At 36.8% G+C, this 23,050-nt stretch overlaps 1 protein-coding gene across 10 annotated transcripts in view; it reads left to right on the plus strand.

The window, feature by feature from the left end:
• LOC106057498 (dual specificity protein phosphatase 14-like) overlaps positions 1 to 23,050 on the plus strand; it is a 27,313-nt gene continuing 4,263 nt past the window's right edge. Inside the window, exons 1-2 of one of the 10 annotated variants that reach the window (XM_013214702.2) lie at positions 1 to 313; positions 22,327 to 22,583. In XM_013214702.2, coding sequence (XP_013070156.1) covers positions 22,344 to 22,583 — 240 coding nt within the window. In that variant the 5' untranslated portion in view covers positions 1 to 313; positions 22,327 to 22,343. Of the gene's footprint in view, positions 314 to 6,590; positions 6,740 to 6,992; positions 7,015 to 10,832; positions 11,227 to 12,949; positions 13,089 to 17,314; positions 17,585 to 20,184; positions 20,461 to 20,489; positions 20,808 to 22,326; positions 22,584 to 23,050 lie in introns of those variants that run through there. The other 9 variants (XM_013214704.2, XM_013214708.2, XM_013214701.2 and 6 more) reach the window with 9 other exon arrangements.

Genomic DNA, 23,050 nt, shown 5'->3' on the forward strand with positions numbered 1-23,050 from the left:
GAAAACAGCCTCCGTTCCACCCCCACAGCCTGCAGTGGATATACCTCGCATGTAAACATCTCAACTCCACGTCTAGTGTTGCCTGGCCTGTGGAACACGCTCACCATCCCAGCCTGTGTTTTTGATTTCTAATTCATTGTCTTGGACTTTACAACTTTCGTCATACCTATCAACGAAGTGGTCACAAATTAAGTCATAGATCTAGATCTAGCTTGCGTGGACTTTGATAACGTTGGATTGTCAAATTTAAAAACACATTTCAGCTGGAGCAATAGAAACAAGAAAACTGACCACCTGGACCATCGCGCCTGACGTGAGTTTGTTTACATTATTTCACTGTGTCTTCAAGGCAAAACACACACACCTTCACACATATACACCTTCATACACACACACACCTTCACACACACACACACACCTTCACACACACAACTATACTTCAGAATTCGGGATTTGATTTGATTCGTCTTTATTTTCATTACTAAAAATAAAATAACATGAAAAAAAAAATGTGTTAAATACTTTTTTTTTAAATTTCTGACAATACCTCACCTCCTGTATACGACTTAGAGAGGCTAGAGAGCGATTAGTTTTCTCTGTATCACTAATGAATGTTAGATATTTTTTTAAAAAAATGGACTTAATACTATTCCAATGATAGGCCCTTAGATCTAGATTGAGAAGACTATGCGCAAAATGTTTCTGAACATTAATTGATTCAACTCTTGAATGAATGCTCTAATACCCGAAAGACGTCTAGTCCGTTCAAGATAAATATTTTCTTGCTCTCTTAGCCAAATTTTAATTTATTTATTTTAATACTTTGAAAAATTAAAACGGTCAAACTCGAGTTTTCTCGGTGCGGCCAACGAGCTAGTAATTATTTTTCCCAGCAATATACATCCACTTCTAGGAAAATCGTTAGAGCCGTTTTCGAGATCGTGCCCACCCAGGTTTTTAGCCCACCCAGAAGGTTTTATTTTACATGAAGGTACGAGTTGAAAAGAGGTATTGTAATAACCCCAGTTGAGAGGGATTGAACAAATGGGTAGCTTTGAGAAGGTATAAAAGTAGTGAATATTTTTTATATTGCCGAGTAACTATTGTATGAAAAAAAAATGCATCAGACTTTGGACCTATTTTGTGTTGCTTTAATGCTAGCATAAGTAAATTATAATTTTGAGACTTGTATCCGTGTAAGTATTTATTCTGATGATACTGAGAATGCGCTTGAAGCAAAGCTCAACTGGCATACATAACATGAACTTTAATATAATTTCATCTCATTCAGTGCGCGGAGAACCTTAAGCTTTGATAGTAACGAAATAATTTCAACTATAAAGTGAACCTCGACCACCGCATGTCACAATAGCTCTCAAACAACGCTGTGACATATGGATATTCAAGTTAAAGCACCTAGCTATGATTAACGATAATCTATGCATAGTGTCCCAGCGATGTTTTATTTCTTATTTTTATAAGGTTTTTTAAAATTAGTGGCTTAATAAAATCATTGGGTATACAATGATACTTCACACGAACACATCATGTGGTAACCGTAATACCATCAAACCATGGGGCAGGTGATGTAAAGCCGCTTCAGAGTATCAAGTGACCAGCACAACGACCAACTGTCCTTACTTTCACTAATAATGTCAGGTATCCAACAGAGCTGCCTTACCCTAAACAATTGTAAGCTCGGTATCCCAGTCTTGACACACCTGTGTTTGGAATCCAAACGCTTTACCTATCTGCACTGCAACCCCCTAAAAAAAAAACTACCCTGAATTACTATTTAAAAAAGTATCTCTTAATAAATAGAACACAATGGCGACTGTCTCTATTGAAGAAGACTATCGCTCAAAGAAATGACTCATAGCTTTATTTTCATGTTTCTTTCTTGGCCTTCTGACAAGCAATTGAAGGAACAGCCGCAAGACTGTATTTGACTTAAGGTGTGAGATGGGTGTATCTATTTCTAAGGAGCACAATGCAGTCCACATGTGTATATGATTTATCATTGCGGTGTTTTAAATGAGATTCTTGGCGCCTCCAAGCCCCCTTTTATTTAAACACCCTGTCTCAGCCAACTGAAGACAATATATTTTATTACTCTCTCTCTCTCTCTCTTTCTTTTTATCTCTTTTTCTCTCCTTTTTTCTCTCTCTCTCTCTTCTCTTTCTCTTAGACCAAAACACTACTCTATTCTGTCTGATCCACTCACACAATTCTATCAAACTCACACACGTTGTTATTGTCTTCATTAAATCCAGCGTTTTTTTTTTTCCTTTTTTTATTTTTGACACTAGTTGAGGTCAATATCATAGTTTCTTTTCTTTCTATTAGCATGGGACGCGGTGGCTGAGTGGTTAAGCGCTTAGCTTCCGAACCTAGAGTACTAGGGTTCGAATCTCTGTGATGACTGGGATCCCAAATTTCCGGATTTTTAGGGCGCCCATCCAACTCTAATAGGTACCTGAATTTAGTTGGGGAAAGTAAAGGCGGTTGGTTGTTGTGCTGGCCGCATGACACCCTGACCGTTGGCCAGGGGAACTTTACTTTACTTAACTTCAATTAGTACAAATGGCTGGCTGCTTGGTCGTGCGGTATGCGCGCTGTACTCTCGTTCGGTCTTTTGCTGGTCCTGGAATCATACCCTGCCCGCTGTCATCTCCCGGTTTGGACTAGAAAGCAGATTATCTTCAACTTTGAAGGAACATTTGAAACATGTAAAACATCGTACATTTTCAAACATATGTGTGATGTGGGAATGAAAATGTGTATTAAGTATATGTAGTTGTTTAGATGTTGTATGTATGTGTGTATATAGGTGCGGTCGTGTGTGTAGATGATGGTTTGTGCAAATGTGCGTTGTATGTGTGTAGATGTGGCCTTGTGTTAGGAGAAAAAGGGAGTTAACTTTGCTGTTGTTGTCTGCTCATATCTCAGTCCAAAGTCCAATCATGTTGTCCGTTTGTTTGCTTATTATGGTGGGTCTCGACGTTTCAAATGTTTACCTAATCACGCGGGCCAGGAGGTCAACACTGTCACGTTTTGTTTTTGACTGCATAGAGGGTAAGAGGGGCGGGTGTAAGCAGGAGAAGAGAGGTATGTCCGCCTCCCCTCCCCCCCCCCCCCACTTCCTCTTTGACACCCAGGTCATCGACAGCATTGTTGCACATATTGGGTGGGAAATGATGAATAAAGATTTTAAGTAAAAACAAAACATTTACCCTTCCTAACACATAAATACTTTTGGACAACTTTTGGACACTCACGTTAACTCTTTCTCTCCGTAATTATTTACCACATTCTGGTGGAATCAACGTTGGTATCGTCAGTTAGGAGAGAAAGAGTTAAACCATGCCTAGGACGCTCAATTGAACTTCAATACTGCCAACTAAATAATTTAAAAAAAAAAAGCTACAAACGAAAGAACTTAGAAAATTTGTTTCTGCAGCGCTGAAAAGTGCACAGCAAATATCACATGGCAACAGTTCCTTTATTCTGTACACCGGATACACCAAACAGCAAGCTATTTATAGTATTTCACGCCATTAATGAAATCGCTAATGTGACAGTGATTGTTTGAAATTCGTGTAACTTTTTTTTTAACTCTCTAAATAGAGCGACCTAGTTCTTCCTCTATAGATGGGAGATTTAAAAACCCTTTGGTTCTAAAAACGATCAGGTCTTTTGTTTTAAGACTATTCCTTATTTGACATGATTCAATCTACCTCACATCTCTGTATAACTGTGCTGCATGTCCATGTATCAACCTGTTTAATGTTTCTGTATCAACCTGCCTCAGGTCTGCATCAACCTGTTTCATGTCTCTATAGCATGCAGCCTCCGGTCTGTGTATAGACCTGCCTCAGGTCTTTGTATCAACCTACCAAAAGGTCTCTGTATCAACCTGTCACGTCTCTGTATCAATCTGCTCATAGGCTATGTACAACCTGCCTCTGGCCTTTGTATCAAACTGCCTCAGGTCTCTGTATTAACCTGCTCTAGGACTATGTGTCAACCTGCCTCAGGTCTCTGTACCAACCTGCTCTAGGACTATGTGTCAACCTGCCTCAGGTCTCTGTACCAACCTGCTCAAGGGCTATGTATCAACCTGCCTCATGTCTCTTACAAATTTTACAATTCCTGAGAAGATTTGACTGTTCATACACATTGGGTGGCAGCAGGGGCGGACTGGCTATATGGGCATTCGGGCGAATGCCCGGTAGGCCGATACCCCAATGGGCCGGTAGGACCAAAGTCATCATCTTCTTTTTTTGATGTCACGTCTGCATTTTATAACATAAGGACCGTGTGGATGCTACTTATGACACATATTTAATTGTTAAAGGTTTTATAGTATTCTCTGGGGCCCTCTGAGTGAAGTTTTTAAAACAAATCTTTTACAAACTCTCCTAGGGCACACTTATTTAATCTAACACATTTTTCAAAATTAATGTAATAACTGACATCCGTAGACAGTGCTACTAATAGGCTTCATCCTTTTAGAGCCTACACACTTTACGATTAAAAAAGCAACAGAAGGCGTTATTCAGGCTTATTCTTTATAAGGAAATAGTGTTCACTGTATACATGTGTACAGCTATCAATGCATTATCAAACTTCACATAATGATTTTGAGGACAGGTAGGCCTAGAATTGGATGTCCATCATGTAATGTACAATTTATGGTCCGGTTTGTATAGAATATCCCAGGCCGATTTTGACACCCAGTCCGGCCCTGGGTGGCAGACCTGAGATGCCTTGAGTAGAAAGAATAATTTAATCCCCCATCCCACTGCTTTAACCATTTCTATTCTAGGCCTCAGCTCTTCTTTCCAATATTAATAAGTATAACACATAACAATATTTAACACATCTAATAAACGCTTGTTGATGACCCTTTAACATGTCAGAAACATACCCACTTTGATCATGTGACAAATAGAAGCATTTTCTATGTGTACTCAGCTTTAAGGAATCTCCAGACCAATCAATTATATCATAGGAGAGAGACTTCGTTTACGCCTTCAAACAACACAGTTCTCCAAAAAGCGCTGATCTAGAAAATGTTCTTTGACGAACCTATTATTCGGTATCGACTATCCTCCAAGTGTATCTTAACCCGCGGCCACGTTAGATCCATATATCGATTGATTTTTTCGTATCGATCGGCGTGGTACACGCTCCCACTCTTCCATCCCCCCCCCCCTTTTCTGACAAGCACATTCACTTTGAGTACATGGAAGGTCATGGTGACATAGTTGGCAAACGATTCCGTCTGTGTCTTTCCTAGCCCCTGTCCCCCCCCCCCCCGCCACCAACAAGCCTCTACATCCCCACCCCCAATCTCTTGACGGTATCAGCTAATTAGCGCACAGGGCTCGTGTAATTGTTTAACAACCTCGACTTATAATTCAAAGTCCTCGTTAAGTGAGTGTCACCAAGTATGCATCTTCTTCAGAATGCTTCAAACGTTTACTATGGGCTAGATACGAGAAAGAAAGAAATGGCGTCAGTATCTTAACGTTAGTCGTAAATTATTCAGAGTTCTTTTGTAGCGTCTCTCATTATCCAGGCTCTCACCAACTCAAAGAGCTTGACAACGCAAGGTTCCAAAATAACGTCAATTTTAATTTTGCAATAAATATATCCGAAGTGGCTGGCCTGGGTATTGTTCACAACACAGATCTTTCCCGAAACGTCCATGCGTCGTCACTAGTCTTGAGTGACCGTCGCCACTCGTCATGATTAACTGCTCATCTAGCTCTGACCTGAGTAATTTGTCCCATTTACCGCTATCCACATCACCATCAGAGTTATAATCATTTCCATTTTAATTTAGCTTCTTACTTCTTAGTCGATATACAAATTGCATTCTATTAGACCAAGTAATTTAACTGTTACTATAACTTCTTATCTTATCTTATAAAATACAGACGTTACTTCAAAAAAGAAGATGATTACGTCCTACGCGTCATGCATATTAACCAATGACTTAAATTCTGCCAAGTCACTGGTTTTCCTGGCTAGCTCAGGCAACCCATTCCATGCTCTAATAGCACTAGGGAAGAAGTACAAATTTGTCCTAGCATATGGGATGAGGAATGTGCCTTTATCTTTGTGTCTTTCTTGCTTGAATTATCTAGATTCTAATAATATACAAATTAAGTTCTTTTTTTTTTTAATGTTTTTTTTTTGTTGATTAAAATACCAAACCAATCGGGGGGGGGGGGGGGGTGGCAGAGGGCAGGGTGTGAACCCGGGACCATCGAGACAACGGAACGACAGTCCAGCGCGCATTCCAAACGACCAGGCAGTCATACTTTAATTTCAACAGCCAGTTTATTATGTTTATACCTCGATTTATTATTCACAGCTCAATTACTTTATTCTAACAGGCAACTTTAACCAACAAGGATGGGTTCATCTTTTAACTATTCGGTGGTAAATTACGTCATACTAAAGAATTTTGTATTTTTCACGTTAAAAACTTCATGTTATTTTTATCCTAGCTTAGGAAACAGCGGAGATATCGTCCATGTTTTTTTAAATAGTTCACGTTCTATTACGTAGGAGCCTCGAATTCATTCCGGTAAAACTAGCACGCGTCACTCATTGAAAAGAAAAAAACAATGTTTGTAAACAACATTGGGAAATTATTTTCAGTTGAATGACTTAAATAGGGCAATGACATGGTTGTTATTTTATTTTATCGTGATAGTTGAATAAGGTAAGTGACAAAGATTATATAAATTGTATCAACAGCAATAAATATTTCATAGTATTTTTTTTTATAATAATAATAAGGTAATTTGTAGATTTAGATCTAGACGATCTATGAATAGATTAGTTACATCTTAAATCTTTGTAAACTTTTTGATACAATAACAATGTGTATACGTCATAACATAAAGTTATACACAGAGGGCGTTAGATGTAGTCTCAATGTAAACATTAGTTTTTAAAAATTGTATTTTTGATCGGCTGCCTTATAATCTTATTAAGGTAGCAGACAATTGAGTAGATCTAGATCTAGAGTCCAGTTACTAAGTCATCTTTTTTTCTCACTATGATACATTGAGTCTATTGACCTTTTTTTCGCATGACATGTTGTGATGTTCTTTTTACCGAAATGCTTTATAGGTCTAGATATCTAGTAGATCTATATTATAATATTTTTAATATAGATCTAGATCTAAATCTAAATTCTAATTCTAGTTAAAGATCTAGATCTATATATATATATATATATATATATATATATATATATATATATATATAGATATAGATATAGATATATAGATATATATATATATATATAGATATAGATATAGATATGTATATATACTTATATAGATATATAGATATATACTATACATCTCAGTAGATCTAGATCTATTTAATTACATTAAACTTAAAAGTACCCTTTGGCCTTTTCAGACGTTGCGATCTAGATCTGTATACTATAAATCTATAACTAATCTAGCTTAGACTCTAGATCAGTGATTCCCAAAGTGGTCTATATAGACCCCCAGGGGTCTACGAGGACTTCCAGGGGGTCTACGGAAGTGAAAAAATAAATTGGGGGCCTATGACCTGTAAATGGGGGTCTACGATAGTGGATCTCATTTAAGCATGTCGAGACTTTAAATTTCATTTCCCATTAATGGTTTGTGCCTTAGTTAATCATTTGAATTGCATCTATGTTAGTCGAATGATTTTATTTTGAAATTTTAACATCTTTTTTTTAACTAGCTTAATTTTGTCTATATGAAAGTAATATTGTACATGACCGAGTCTAAAAAGAACTGTAGAAAGTGCAGTGTTGGTTATTAGAAATTTGGATTTATTTCGTCCTTGTGAAACAAGCAAATGCATTTGTGCTTTTTATACAATAAAGTTTAAAGTTATGTCGCTATGAAACCATTGAATCTGGAACATCATTTGAGACAACGCCAACATGATAAAATAGATTCAGATTTGAAATACTTTGGATCACTTCAAGTTCAGAATAGACCCAGAGTAGAAAAAAAGTTTGATTAAACACCACAAAAGAGAAGAAGTTTGTGGGCATTTTAAAATATTTTACTTTATCAAACTCTAGAAAACTGCACACTGTAGGCAAAAAAAAAAAAAAAAAAAAAAAGACTTTGCCAGCCATTGGGGAGGTTTTACAACCTGTTTTACACAACCCTATATCTGATATCATGAAAAATATTCCTTTAAGCAACAATACAGTTCAAAGGTGTAATGGTAAGATGAGTTAGGACACTAAAAGGTTCTGATGTAATTACTTGCAAATGACTTCTAAAAAAAAATAAAGCTGGACTAGTTAACCTTGCCCGATTTTATATTTTATTTTTATACTATCAAATTTTTCGTTTTTATGAATCAAGAAATCAAAAATAACTACTTTTTGATCAATGACTCCTTCACACTGAAGTTTGATAGTTGTCGAAAGGCTTAAATAGTGTGACACTATTTTGTCTGAGTCCTTGGGTGCTAAAGATCCAATTTTAAAACCAAAAAAATAAGCGGGAAGCTGACTTAGTCTATTTAACAGACTTCTTTCATAAATTTAATGTGGATAATTTGCTGCGACAAGGTGATAACCTAAATTTTGTCAAAGCGAAGTCATAATCTCAGTGTTTCTTGTGAGGATTAAATGAATGTAGCATGCATTGGACAGGATGAATAATGTTATTTTCCAAATTTAACTTAGTCAAACATTATCTAATCGAGAAGATATAATGTTAAACCTTAATTGAAGCTCAATATGGAAATTTTATTATCAAACTTTTCAACCAATAGGGCTTTTTTTTTTGTATATATATGGCCTAGAATTTGTGAGAAAAACAAATTTGAAGTTAATGAATTTCCTAAAAAAAATCAGGGGGTCTACCGAAAACTGGAAAACATGGCAAGAGGTCTATGAGACAAAAAAGTTTGGGAACCACTGCTCTAGATACTAGATCTGATCTAGATCTGTAGATGATCTTTATGTTTGGGGCAGACTAACGCTCATCTGTATTAGTGGCCGCCTTTACTTCTTCCCTATCGTATGTCAGGTACTCATTTATGTTGGGTAAACTCAGGGGCTTTCTAAAAATTCCATAGGTAGGCCTAAATCTAACTTTATTGGGATCGAACCCAAGACCTCTCCAAGCTTTTATTACCTACCTCTCAGCCATGGACGCCACCTAATACATTAAAAATATAAAAGACACACTTTGTCTGGTCGTGTGGTATGCGCTTCTTGTTGTCGTCAAGCTGGCCCCAAATTCGGACCATTCCTTCTACAATTTAGGCCTACCCTGCTGTACGTTACTAAATGAGGTTTGGACTACATTTCATTTATGAAGGAGCGTTTTAAATACAAGTTTAAACAAAACTTATATAAGGGAAACAACTGTATATTTACCGCCACATTTCTCAATACAATAGGATTTATTTCCATTTTCTATATCAAATAAAAGTAATTAATTACCAACAATTAATTAATTAATTGTTTTGTTGTTGTTGTTTTTTTTTTAATTGATTCATGGGTAATGAATAATTTTGCAAATTTCAGTTTGATCCGAGAATTATTAGTGAGAGAAATAACGTGTACACAATTCGTACCAGACAGAAATAAAGACGCTGTGAGTTGATATAAACTTTGTAAACATTGTGGTAGTTCTGTTAGTAAAAAAGGTGTAGCTAATAGAAGTTGTGTTGGTAAAATGTTCAGCTAATGGAAGGTCTTCGGTGTGAAGCACAGAATGTTACATTGTATCAACAGCTAGTTTGTAGTTTCATTTTCAGAATTCTAAGGTGCCAATGTGTTTCTGTGGTCAACGGTGGCATCAAACGTGGCCTTGGGGGCTGGTGAGTGGGACATCCGTTCCAGGCACCGCACCGTAGTGGGACCCCACGATAGTAGATTCTCTTGTCAACGCCAGATTAGGAAATCAGACCAGTTCTCACAAACAAGGACCTGTTACACAATGTTTCGGAATCCTTTTCCCGGCATCTATAAGATACCAATTAACATGATATTTTTGGTTTTAAAATACCTTATTGTCAATTCCTAAGTAAAGTACTATGTTTTTTAACAATAAATAGACCTACGGCGTTAGAGGCGGACGAGCCAATTAGCTCCATGTGGTACTACTAAGGCCGGCTCTGGTGACATTTGGTGACCAGTAGAAATGCCCACCGTGAATAAAATTATCGTTCCCACAATCTGAATTAGGTAATACATTCTAAGGTTATTTGTATTATATTATTATTAAATACTTTTTTTTATTTAAAAGCCTATATTTCTAAGTGATGTTCGTGGAAAATGGGGGGGGGGGATGCGCAATAAAGTTTCTTGCTCATAACGACTCTCCCTCGGTTAGCAGTCGGATTTTTTTCTTATCTTCAGAAAGCGTGCACTTTAGTTGTAAAAACAAACAAACATCACCTCTCAATTCGATAGTGACAATCTTTTGTTGTTGTTGTTTTTTTTTTAAACAAAATGCAGCAACACAATTGGTCCTATATATGAAATCGAGGCCGGGTAGGAAGGATGAGATAGAATGATTAGACTTATCACACATTAAGATAAGCCTAGCCACAAAAAACAAAACAAAGCTAATTGTTTGTAAATACATTCCGGTAAAGGGCGAGAACTCATTTCAAAACAACAAAGACGAAATCCGATTATAAACTATGTCTCCGTGTGTTTTTCATGACCGAAGAATGCGTCACTTATACAAGGGGACGTAACTCAACCTTGTTAGCGTAGAATGAGAGAAAAGGGGGGGGGGGGGAAACAAGTTTTGTTTTTCTATTTTTATTCTGCAGAAGTCTTATATGGTAAAACTCTTTCGTTCCGTGAGGTTGCATTAGTTGTTCGTCAAGCGTATTTAAAGATTTGTAAAGGAGTTTAGACGTACCAGTACTTCTTTTGTCAGTGACAGAGGAATTAGTTTCAAAAGGGGAGGTCATCGCTATAGAGTTCATTCAGTCGTCTGCTCTAGTCATACGTTCCATTGCCTCCCAGTTAAACTAAAAGTTAAAACTTCCGAATGTGCTATCTATACATTTAAACTGACTTGTGGATTTTCAAATGAGGACATTATTTTTAGTGTACAGATCTAGATTTAGCCGAGATTAGTCGAGATCTGATTCTAGTCACTTCTTATTAATTCTGATATCCCAAACAAGTAAATATTATTCTTGTGTGTAAAGGTACGTACATTCTAGATCTAGATCTCAGTTTAATCAATGAAATATTAAAAAGTTTTGTATTAAATCAATTAAATGTTGTCCCTTTATGTACATATTGTCTATTATGCATTTTACAAGTTGGATATCGGCCTTGTTATGCTTGACAACACACTCGTTGATAAGAGGTCGCCAAAGTGTGGATTTACTGGCTTAATTTGCTGAACGTGAATTAGTAATCTACTTGAACAAGGTTTTAGATACAATTGATAGTACACGCTCAATTAAAGTTCTTTTGAAAATATTACCGACATTGTCAAAGAACTGTCGAATGACTGATTAAAACTAGATCTAAATCTATTATTTATTGATTTTTTTTTTAAAATCCTTCTTGGTATCGAATTCATAATTACGGAAGCTATTTGATTATCCAACTTGTACAATTTCGCCCCTTTATGACCTAGATAATGTAATTTACCTAATTTATGTTCATCCAATCAGAGGACCAGGTTACACAAACACAGAATGTGCCATTGCTAGGGCTAATGCTTATATGTGTAGCTTAATTTCATAAGAGTATTTGTGTTTTTGATCTAAATTGTTGGTAACACTAATTATACGTTACAATGTATATGAATTCCTTCTAGCATTGAGTCGTTACTTATCTTTTTCTAAAACCAGTATTAGGCCTATTATTAAGAATTTCCCTTACACGCACACAATCAAGATTATTGTATTATTAAAGCAAACAACACAAAACTCTAGATTCTAGATTTATAACAGATCGAGCTAATTATTTCACAAGTAGATACTGTGTTGTTGTTTTTTTTTTTTTTTGGGGGGGGGGGGGGGAGGGGGGGGGGTCCGCGAAGTAGTCTTATATTTTAAAAAACCGCTGAAAAATATATTTTATTTTACATGGAAAACAAATGTTGGTATAACCTCAAAGATATCTTTGCACAGGTTGTATGCCTTTGAGCGAAGCAGCGATAATTGTACAATTATTGTATAACTGAATTCCCATTTGTTTGGACCAATAAAACAATCTTATCATATTCAAAGAAAGAGGCTTCTTATGACACATGAGGTTATTTCCACCCACCTACCCCCTCCTTTTTTTTTTACACAAACACCTAAGCACTACTTTTTTATGTTATTCATTGCGCCACTTGTCTTTTCGAAATTAAATCTGCTACAATACCTGTAACAAAGCACTAGCGTCAGTCTTGGAACGAGACAATCTTTTAACGACTCCTCCATTTGTTCTCATTTTCTATTTGATAGTTTATTATTGGACTAAAGAGTGGATCGTATTCAATCGATGTCTCGAAGACTCGCACGGTTTCAGCCAACACGCTTATGCTACCATATTGTCATTGAAGGCTTCTGGCAGGGCCGTTACCAGGGGATTGACTGGTCTGGAGCTACTCACACGCTTCTGGGAAGTACAGATTACATTACATAACGTACAACATTCGACAACAGAAAAGTCCACTCGAATGTACACCGCAGGCCTCGAACAGTATGCACGCCCCCCAGGCTCCGCACACTGCAAGCTCCGGCCCTACAATACTGTGATACTTTTGCCTGTCAAGTTTTATACGTGGCCGCGTTAACGATCGAACTAAATTGTATTGATCTTGGGTCATATGAACGCTTGCGTGCTTATGTGAAACTGAACAAAAATAAAAAGGTGGGAGGAGGTGGAGGTACTCTTACGTACGTTAAGTTTACCTTTTGGACAAACCTGTCACCAGTTTTCTTTTCTCTTTTGAGTTGGACATTGATTTTTCTTTCCTTCGAAAGTTCTAAACGAGTACAGTGAAGGCACAAAGTTGTGAGAAATAACGTGCACTAACTTTTGACCAGAAGGACACAGTGAGTTGGTATAAAGCTTTGTAAAAATTAATTTATTTTTATTTATTTAATTTATTTTGAAATGTTGTTACAGAGATCTCGCAGGCAGTGCTGGATTACCTGTTAGCGACACAAGCTATAGTTTAGGGCAGGGATGCCCAACCCAATTCGACCCGCGGGCCATTTTAGTTTCCATTACTCGTCTCGCGGGCCACATGACCGAAAAGTTGCAAAAACTAAATGAAATTGTTCTGAAATTATTTTGGTAAAAACCTGTAGATTTAATACTTAATTATTAGATTATTTGACAATTATATTTTTTACGATTCAAAAAATAGCTTACTTCCGCTTCTTAAAATGTGAGCAACAGTGTAATATGTAGCTTTACCAACGACTCATTTTGTGGTCTCTTTTTGGTAAATATTCCCATCAATCCTCCAATCTCTAGACATAGTTTAACAATCTTTTATTCGCGACTCAAACTAAGAATGCCGCCTATTTATTTTATGTCATTTTATTTTGTTGTTTTATTATATGTTGGCTTATTACCATGTTCAACAAAAAAGTCAAGATATGTTCACTTTTCCTGTTAGATTGTAGCATACATTCAGAGTCCCATTTCATAAATACACAAATGTTTAAGGTTATGGTATCAATCCATCGGAGAAAAAGTGAGGGCCCAAACGTAGGTAAAGATTCATTTTTTCAACCTTTTTTTTTTTTTTTGTTAGGAAAAGGAGAGATGTGTACACTTTGTGCCGATGTTTCGGTGGGCCGGATGGAACCACGTCGCGGGCCGAATCTGGCCCGCTGGCCGTATTTTGGGCATCACTGGTTTAAGGTCAGGAAGGACTGTGTGTCAAAATCGGCCCGGGTATTTCTATAGGTCTACAATCAGGCCCATAATTGCATGATGGGTATCCAATTCTAGGTCTACCTGTCCTCAAAATCATTCTATTAAGTTGGAGCGTCTACACGTGATAACCCATGCATACAGTGAGCTATATAGTTTTGAAAGGAAGTGTAGGCCCTATGTTGCTTTTTAATCGCTAAAAGGGTGACTCCTACTAGATCTAGTAGCACTTTCTACGGATGTAGGCTATTACATTATTTCTGAACATTTGTTAGATTACACTGTATAGAGATTTTTTTAACAAAACGCATAGATGGCCAATTTATAATTGAATATTATAAAACCTTTAACAAATTAATACATAGTGGCATCTATGTGACCCTTTCAGTGACCCTAACGGCCCATTTGGGTAGCGGCCCACCGGGCTTTTGCCTTACTGCCCATATAGCCAGTCCGCCAATGCTTAGGGCCCACATTTTTTAGGGGTCCTTCAGAAATGGTTCCATTGATATTTTCAATCATTTTAAAGAAAGTCTATAGGGCAGATGGCGTAAAGAGCAGAGGAAACATTGCCTTTGGTTGATTACAAGGGACCGCCATATCTCAAATAGCTTAGGCCCTTAACAAGTCAAAATCCGGTCCTGCATCATTTGTTTTTAGGCCTTAACGTTTATAATGTCACTGTAGTCAGATTATAATTTTTAGATTAGATGAAGATTTTACATATATGACCCAAAGGCCATGCAGGAAGAAGGGACAGTTTCTAACTATTGGCCATAATATTGTCGTTTGCACAAACCACGATGCCAAATTATGTCAGAATTCAATCGTTAAATTTCTGTTTTAGGCACACTTTAAAAAAAAACCAGCATATATTCTTAACAAATATTTGTTTTAGGTCTATAATCTGTATACATATACATATGGCTCCTTCTGTCTTGGAAACAATTGATGCGCCCAGATGAGTCACTTGCTTTGGTTCCGTCTTGAGATGGGGCAGAATCTGGAGTGACTGATCAAACCAATTCTGGAGTGGCAGAGTTTGCCACAGTTCGTGCATGCATCTGTCCTAGGGCTAGCTGACAGGGCAGCTTTCTTTTTCTTTCTCTTGGCTGACGCAGCTTCGTTTCTTTAAAATTCAGTGAAGTTCGTACCAGCACGTACAGTTTGTCCGGTCTTGGGCTATCTCCTCCCACATACTTTGGTCGATGCCCGTGGCTCTCACGTCTCGCTTCCAGACATCTCTGTAGGTTAGTCTTGGGCGGCCCTTGGGTCTTGCTCCCTCTGCAAGCTCAGCGTATAGGATGTCTTTAGGGATTCTTCCATCTGGCATGACCGAACCAGCGTAGTCTTCTCTGTTCAAGGAGAGAATAGATGCTGTGCATGTTGGCCCGTGTCAAAACTTCCAGGTTGATGACACGATCCCTCCAGGAGATGCACATTATGCGTCGCAGGCAGCGTAGGTGGAAGCTATTTAATCTATGTTCTTGACGCATGTAAGTTGCCCAGCTCTCACTGTCAAAAAGAAGTGTGCTCAGAATGCAGGATTTTTGTTGTCGTGGTCAATTTGGTATTTTTCTACACACGCTTGGAGAGTTTTGCCATTGCTGCAGAAGCCTTTCCTATTCTTTTTTGTCAGCTCAGTGTCTAAATCTAGGTTGCTGGCTATTGTTGTTCCCAAATATGTGAATTCCTGCACCACCGTAAGTGTGTGATTTCCAATATGCATCAGTGGTATCACTGCAACATCTTGTGCCAGGATTTCAGTCTTGGAGAGGCTTATTGTAAGGCTAAAGTCTTGACAAGCAGCTGCCAGAGCATTCACAAGCCTCTGCAATCCTTCTTGTGAATGGGATATGAGTGCGGCATCATCGGCGAACAGCAGTTTCCTAATTAAGATACGCCGTCTCTTTGTTTTGACTTTAAGGCGTGCTAGGTTAAATAGCTTTCCATCGGATCTACTGTGGATATATACTCCATCTTCCAGGGATTTAAAAGCGCTGGTGAGTGCAACTGAAAAGAAGATGCCAAATAGTGTTGGAGCCAAAACATATCCTTGTTTTACTCCTCTCTTGATGGAGAATGGCCTAGAGGCGGAGCTGTCAAACTGTACGGTGCCCTGTATATTTTCATGAAAAGCTGACACTAGTTTCCGTAGCTTGTTTGGACAGCCGATTCTCTATAATACGGCAAACAAGCCGGTTCAGCTGACAAGGTCAAACGCCTTAGTCAAGTCAATAAAAGCTATAAAGAGGGACTGCCTTTGTTCTCTGCTTTTCTTCTGTAGCTGCCGCAGGAGAAGATCATATCTGTTGTGGATCTACGGCCCTAAAGCCACACTGCGATTCTGGGTAAACTCGTTCTGCCAAGATCTGTAGTCGCTTCAGTATTACTCTGGGATAAGCCTTCCCAACTATGCTAAGAAGTGAAATGCCTCTATAATTGTTACAATCGGAGCGGTCGCCCTTATTTGTGTAAATATGTTGGCATCCTTTAATTCCTGGGGGACTATTCCTTGCTCCCAGCACAAACTTAGCAGTTCATGGAGTGGCTTGATTAGGGCATGCTTTCCAGCCTGAATGGCTTCTGCAGGAATACCATCTCCTCCGGGTGCTTTCCCGTGTGCAAGCATGTCAATGGCTGTGCTCAGTTACTTTACAGAAGGTGTTTCGTCTAATTCGCTCAAAACGGAATGTGGTGGGAAGTTAGACAAAGCAGTTGACGAGATGACATTTTCAATCTGGTAAAGTTCTGCATAGTGCTCTACCCATCGCTCCATTTGCACTGCACGATCACTGATGATTGAGCCATCTTTTGACTTGAGCGGGGCACACTTGCTGGTGTGAGGTCCAAAGACTTTTTCATGCCCTCGTATAGTCCTCTGATGTTACCACAGTCGGCACAAGATTGGATGTTTTCACAAAGGTCCTGCCAGTATTTGTTAGCGCACTGTCTTGCTATTCTCTGGGCATCTATAAGCTGTATACATGTATTTGATAATATAGCTTACGTTTATTATTCAATGTATATAAGAGCCCAGGGCCTGGAGTAGTTGCCCTTGGTTTCTGACCGCTGATGTTAAACCTATAACTTCAAGTGAATAAACTACTCTTTCGAAGGCTGCTGGGATCGATAGTAAGCCAGTCTGATTGTCTCCGCTCTCTAATCCCTCTCCCCCACCCCATTCTGTGTACTTCGACCACAGAACGCATGCAACACGCACACGATAAACTTCTGACACACAAACACATCCACATTTACAGAGTCTGCTTTTGTAACATTCTGTCTAACTCAAAACCATTTCAAGGCGAACACACACGCAAATAACTAAGCGTTACACATTTTTTTTTTTTTTTGCTCTTCTTGGTTGCTCCACTCCCCCGCCCTTTATTTTATTCTGAAAGATTTCGTTCGTCCAGCCAGACTGTTCTAGATCTAGATCTAGCTATTTTATTATTTATTTTCTAACTGGGGAAACATCGAAACCACTTGTTGAAAAAATCAGTTGTTCTGGCGTCTCTGTGAGACTGTGAAGTTTTTATTTTTTTCCCGTGTGTTGTTCTTGCTGGATGTGTTGAATCTCACTGTTTACCAAAAAACTAGGCTTACTAAACCAGGTCTATATAAGAGTCTATAGATTACTCTAGATTCTAGATCTATCATCATAATAATGTAAGTAGATTATGCTACATTGTAGGAACTGTCGATGAATACTTTTATAGTCGCGGTCAAACACGCTTGGCTATCTAGATCTCGAGCTACTATAGTAACTATAATAACCATCTCCATTTATTACGCGCTAAATAAACACCATTCTAATTTGATGGCGTAGATCTAGAAAAAAATACGAGACATGCTGACATGGACATGAATGGCGACAACAGACGACCGACGTACAAAATTAATAGAATTAAAAGAATCTATAGTCTAGCTAGATATCTAGACTCTAGATCTATTTGAAGTAATTCCTATAGACCTACACAAATAGGCCTACTATAGAAGACTTTAGGTCATTATTGACTATTTTATTATCACAGATAAAGAAGAGAAATGGTTATTTTATTTTACAATTTATACAATCTATATTTTTTTACAAAGCTTAGTATTATATGTAAACTCACTCTGTCTGTGTGTCTGTCTGTCTGGCCAAAAGTTGGCACCCAGACACCCAATCTCAGATCAAGTTGAAATTTGGCACAATTATTTCTTTTACATGACAACACAAGAATCAATTTTTAAAAAATTAGTTAATTAACTATTGGTAATAAATTACTTTGGTATCTCAAACAAGAGAAAGAAATAGAACTTGACTGAAGTATTGGTAAAAGCTGAATTAGTCCCCTTTATATTTGGCTTCAGTCTTTATTCTTAGTGAACACAAACAGGAAATAGAAGCAATAGATAACTATACAATCTTCCATGTTCATAGACTTTTCACTAGCAGAGTGATTGACTTTGCCTATAATGTACAAGTAAAGTTCCCCTTTCAGACCTTGCGATCTATGGGGCAGATGATGTTAAGGTCATCTCTTTCTGTGGCCTTTGGTTCATGAGAGTGTCATGTAGCCAGCACAATGACCAACCGCCTTTACTTTTTCCCAACTAATGTCATGTACTGTTTAGAGCTGGGTGTACTCAGAGGTGCCCAAAGATCCCGAAATTAAAAATCCCAGGAAAAATTCAAACCCAGGACCCCTGGTTCAGAAGCTAAGCACTTTACTGCTCAGCCACCGGGCCTCCTTGCCTTTTTTTACTCTACCACAAAAAGGTATGCGGTACTTGAGCTGGCTCAGCCTTTCTCTTCTGATAAATGACAAAACTTAATCTTACAAATTAGGCTTTAGAGCTAAGTTGATTTGTCAACCAAGTACCATGAATCATTAGATGTCATTACTTTAAGAGCCACTTCTTTGGGTTCTTCATCATCTAGCCAGCTTTTTGCTGCTGAGCTGTAGATCTAAACTCTAATTGCTGCTGAGCTGTAGGTCTAAACTCTTTTTGCTGCTCGGCTGTTCCCCACTGCCATAGAAAGTGTTGATTATGCTGTGTTGTTTTGGTAATTGGGTCTGTTTAATCGGTGACTTAAATTGGGCCAATCAAAGAGGGTGTATCCCTTGACCTTCAGTTAATACTTTCCAAGCTGTTGAATGGCAATGAGTAACTTATGCTTTAGAAATTTGAGACATTTGGTCATTTGTATACTAACTCTACTCTAATATAGATCTTGTCCAAACTACCACCAGGATTTTATTAATCTCTGATAGAATAACCTCATGGTTTTTTTTTTCTTTTACCTGACAACACCAGTGTCAATATTAAAAAATTAACCAATTAGTTAATTAACTATAGGTAATAAATTATTTTGTTTGGAATCTCAAACAAGGGAAAAAAAAGTACTTGACTTGAAGTGGAGACATTTGGTCATTTGTATACAAACTCTACTATAATATCTATATCTCCTCCAAACTGCTACCGAGATTTTATTTATCTCTGATAGTATCTCTCAATTTTTAAATTTTTTTTTTGGCACTTAAATAGTTATCAAGTTATTTAAAACTTGTTCCTAATAGCTGCCCTTTATTTTCACCATTGTTTCCCTTGTTTCTCTTTTAGTCTATCTGCTGTTCTTTGCTTCATGAGCTTTGAAGAAAATGTATGCATGTACACATTTTGCTTTCCAATTTCAACTTATCATCATTTGACCTTAGAATTACATTAAATGTGGTGTGCGACTTTTATTAAATCAATAGCTGGAATTTAAAATATTATTTTTGGTCAGATTATTAAGACCACCTCTCTTGTTTGTAAACTTAAATCTATTTCTTCCTTCCCCAGCACTGCAGGTCTGTTAAAATGCCTAATTTATCATAATAGGTACATTACAGTTTATGCATTTTTTTTCTGGTAAGGGTGCAAGGACTTTGCCAAACAAATCATTAAAAGGGTAGATTACATAATACATAAATCCTCTTTTAGATCTTTTCATTTGTGTGGTTCCATTCATGTTAAAATTTTGTTCTCTACTTTGTCTTAAGTTTTATATTTCTCATTCTGTTTAGCTGAAGGTATTGTATCTACTTGTTGTACTTCAGTACTAAGCAATCCAACTCAGTGCCATATATCATGTTATGAAATAAAGAAATGCTAAGTCTTGACACATAGATTGCTTTGGGCTTGTACATAGATTAATATCTGTCCTTGGCTTAACAATCTTCATTCAATCTTTTATCTTATCAAGCTTTGGTCATGTTTGTATTGTAGTAACATATTTTATACTGTGACTTGATGTGAGCTTATACACACAGAAAGTGTGCATTGTAGACCAAAGAACATTCAAAGCTTGTATCCTTGATTTGAAGAAAAAAATATGCAGTCATTACTGTTCTTAATATAAACATAGACAATTGTGAACAAATAAATGTCAGGAGATCTCTAAATGTGTTCTAGAATTTATAGCTGTAAGCATTTTAAATATTCATCATTGGGATACAAAATTGTGCTGTCATGAGTGGATGCTATATTTTATTCTATGTAATGTACCCTATCAAGTAAGGGCCTCAAACTGAATTTGTTTGATGCATTTTAGAAGTGATTATCATGTTCTAGCTTGACTAGGTTACAGTGTGGCAGGGCACAACATGATATTCCCAAATTCATGGAAATATTACTAGAAGATTATTGCAGATAGAATATACAGCCTGGCCAGGATAAAAGAGTCCTGGGGTTTGTGAACCCCAAGAACGCCCAATCTATCTGCTTGTGATTTATTTGTGCGGTAACTTAAAAGTATATAGTAACAAAATACATACAATTGAAGAGGTTAAAACAAACATTCGCAATACCTTTGAAGAAATCACACCAAATGAATTGACTCAACAAAGTTTTCCAAAACATGGTGAGACATGCTAATTTGCTCATTTGTGTATCAAAATTCATTGTACATACTTTCAACACCTCCTGGGAACTTTCAAACACTTAATATGTAGTTGTTAATATTATTCTGTTTTAACTATTTAAAAAATATTATAATATATTATAATTTACATTTCTGTAATTATTTGTACTCCTGTAATCAAATCTTGCCTCTTTATCTTGGCCACCCTATAATATCCCTTTTAGATGAGTACTTCATAGGACTAAACTTATATAGTTTACATAGTTGATGTTTATGGGGACCTAATCCTGATTTTTACTCAAGAGTTGTCTCTTGAAGCCCTAACAAGGCAGCAGAGAATTGAAAAAAGATCTACTACTAGAATGAATTTCATTACTTGGCTCCAAGTTTTAGTGGTGCTAGGTGTCACCTGTGAGTAGAAGCTGCTTTAGTGGCTTGATATTTAAGCACACAAGCAGCTGACTTGTTTGTCAGAAACGTTTTTGTGACACATGTTTGTGACACATGTCGTTTGAAAGTAATTTATTTGTCAAGCTCATCTGCAGATAACAACCTTAGAAACTAAAGTTAATCTTGTTTAAACTATCATATTATATACACTGTTGTTTTATGACCAATTATAAATTGTGCTACTGTTAAAAAAATATCTTGGAGTTTTGAATACATCTAGATATTTTCAGAAAGTAAAATCTAATGACCCAACATCCAATTGTATGCCAGGGATTCTTGTATTGGGGAAGAATCAACAGAACTTATTTTAAAAAAGAAAGGAATTTAATTTTCAGAGTTGAAATCCTAAAATGTGAGAACATACACTGTATTTCATGTAATAACACACAGTAGAATTCAAATTCAATAATAAATTTGAAGTAAGTAGACTTAACATAAAGTTTGACACTTACAGGCCCAATGAACTGATTAGATCCCCTAAAACAAGCTCATCTATTTATAGTATTCTGATGTCAAGTCTTTTCAAACCTCCTGATAGAGGAAACAAAATTTAAAAATTGTCCCAGTCAATTATCTCCCCTATATTATTTAGCCTTTTGTGTAGAAATTCTAAGCTATGAGAAGCCAATATGTAAAACAAGCAAAATATAAAAATAAACTTTATTTTTTTTTAAACTCTATGGGAAAATCTCCACATTTACAGCCATACTTCTCAATACTGTAAGAGCTATTTCCATTAATCAATATTGAACTAAATTAATTAATTATCACTAATTAATTGATAGGTTAATTTTTATTATTGATTCATGTTTTGTCTGGATAAATGAATAATTGTGCAAAGTTTCAACTTGATCCTAGTATGGGAAGTGGGAGAAATAAAGGTGTTCCAAATTTTTACCAAACAGAAAGAGTGAGTTGATATAAGCTTTTTAAAAAACATCTTGTTTATATTTCTCTGACAACCTTGACATGTCATGTAAAACCATGTGAAAGCTACACACAGACACAGAACAATCTCAAATTCAAAGTCAGTTACACACTTCAAGCATTGATTTTTTTTTTATTGCAGGTTTGTGAAGAAGTAAAATGGATTTAGCTATGTTCTCTCAGATAGCTGAAATTACAAATTCCCTCTACTTAAGCAGTGCTGCTGCAGTCAGAGGAGAGAAGATACGCAGCCTTGGCATCACTCATATAATAAATGTAACACTAGAGATCCCCAACCTGCAGTTACCAAACTTGGAATGCATACAGATTAGGATAGATGACTCTCCTTCAGCAAGTTTGGGTCTCTATTTCGACAGATGTGCAGATAAAATAAATATGGTAAATGCTTTTAAATATTTCCAGTTTCTTTTTTAATAGGCCACATGTCAAAATCAAATGAATGTTTCTGAATTAGGTTGCATGTAAAAACTATATATGCAAAAAGATTTAAAGCTATTGCATAAAAAGCAAGAATGCATTGATAAATAATAATGAATAATTTAAAGATTTTTCGTTTTGAGGTAAACATTTGCATTAATAATTTAGGGAGCAAAATTTGTTTGGCTGAATGATCAAATGGGGGCCGATATTTATGTGTACCCTGATAATTGTTAGAGTAAGTAAAAACATATGGTTAACCCATTATACTTTAGGAAGAGAGCTGCTTGGCTGTGTGGTATGTGCCTTGGACTGTCATCTCAATGGTCCAGAGTTTGAATCCTCAGTGTTGAGTTTTTGTTGAGCCACATTTAGTCTATTCTGATAAAATTACTTATGATGAAATACCTAGTTGGATAGATTTATTT

The sequence above is a fragment of the Biomphalaria glabrata genome, chromosome 6 (assembly GCF_947242115.1).
Source record: "Biomphalaria glabrata chromosome 6, xgBioGlab47.1, whole genome shotgun sequence".
Taxonomy (NCBI): domain Eukaryota; kingdom Metazoa; phylum Mollusca; class Gastropoda; family Planorbidae; genus Biomphalaria; species Biomphalaria glabrata.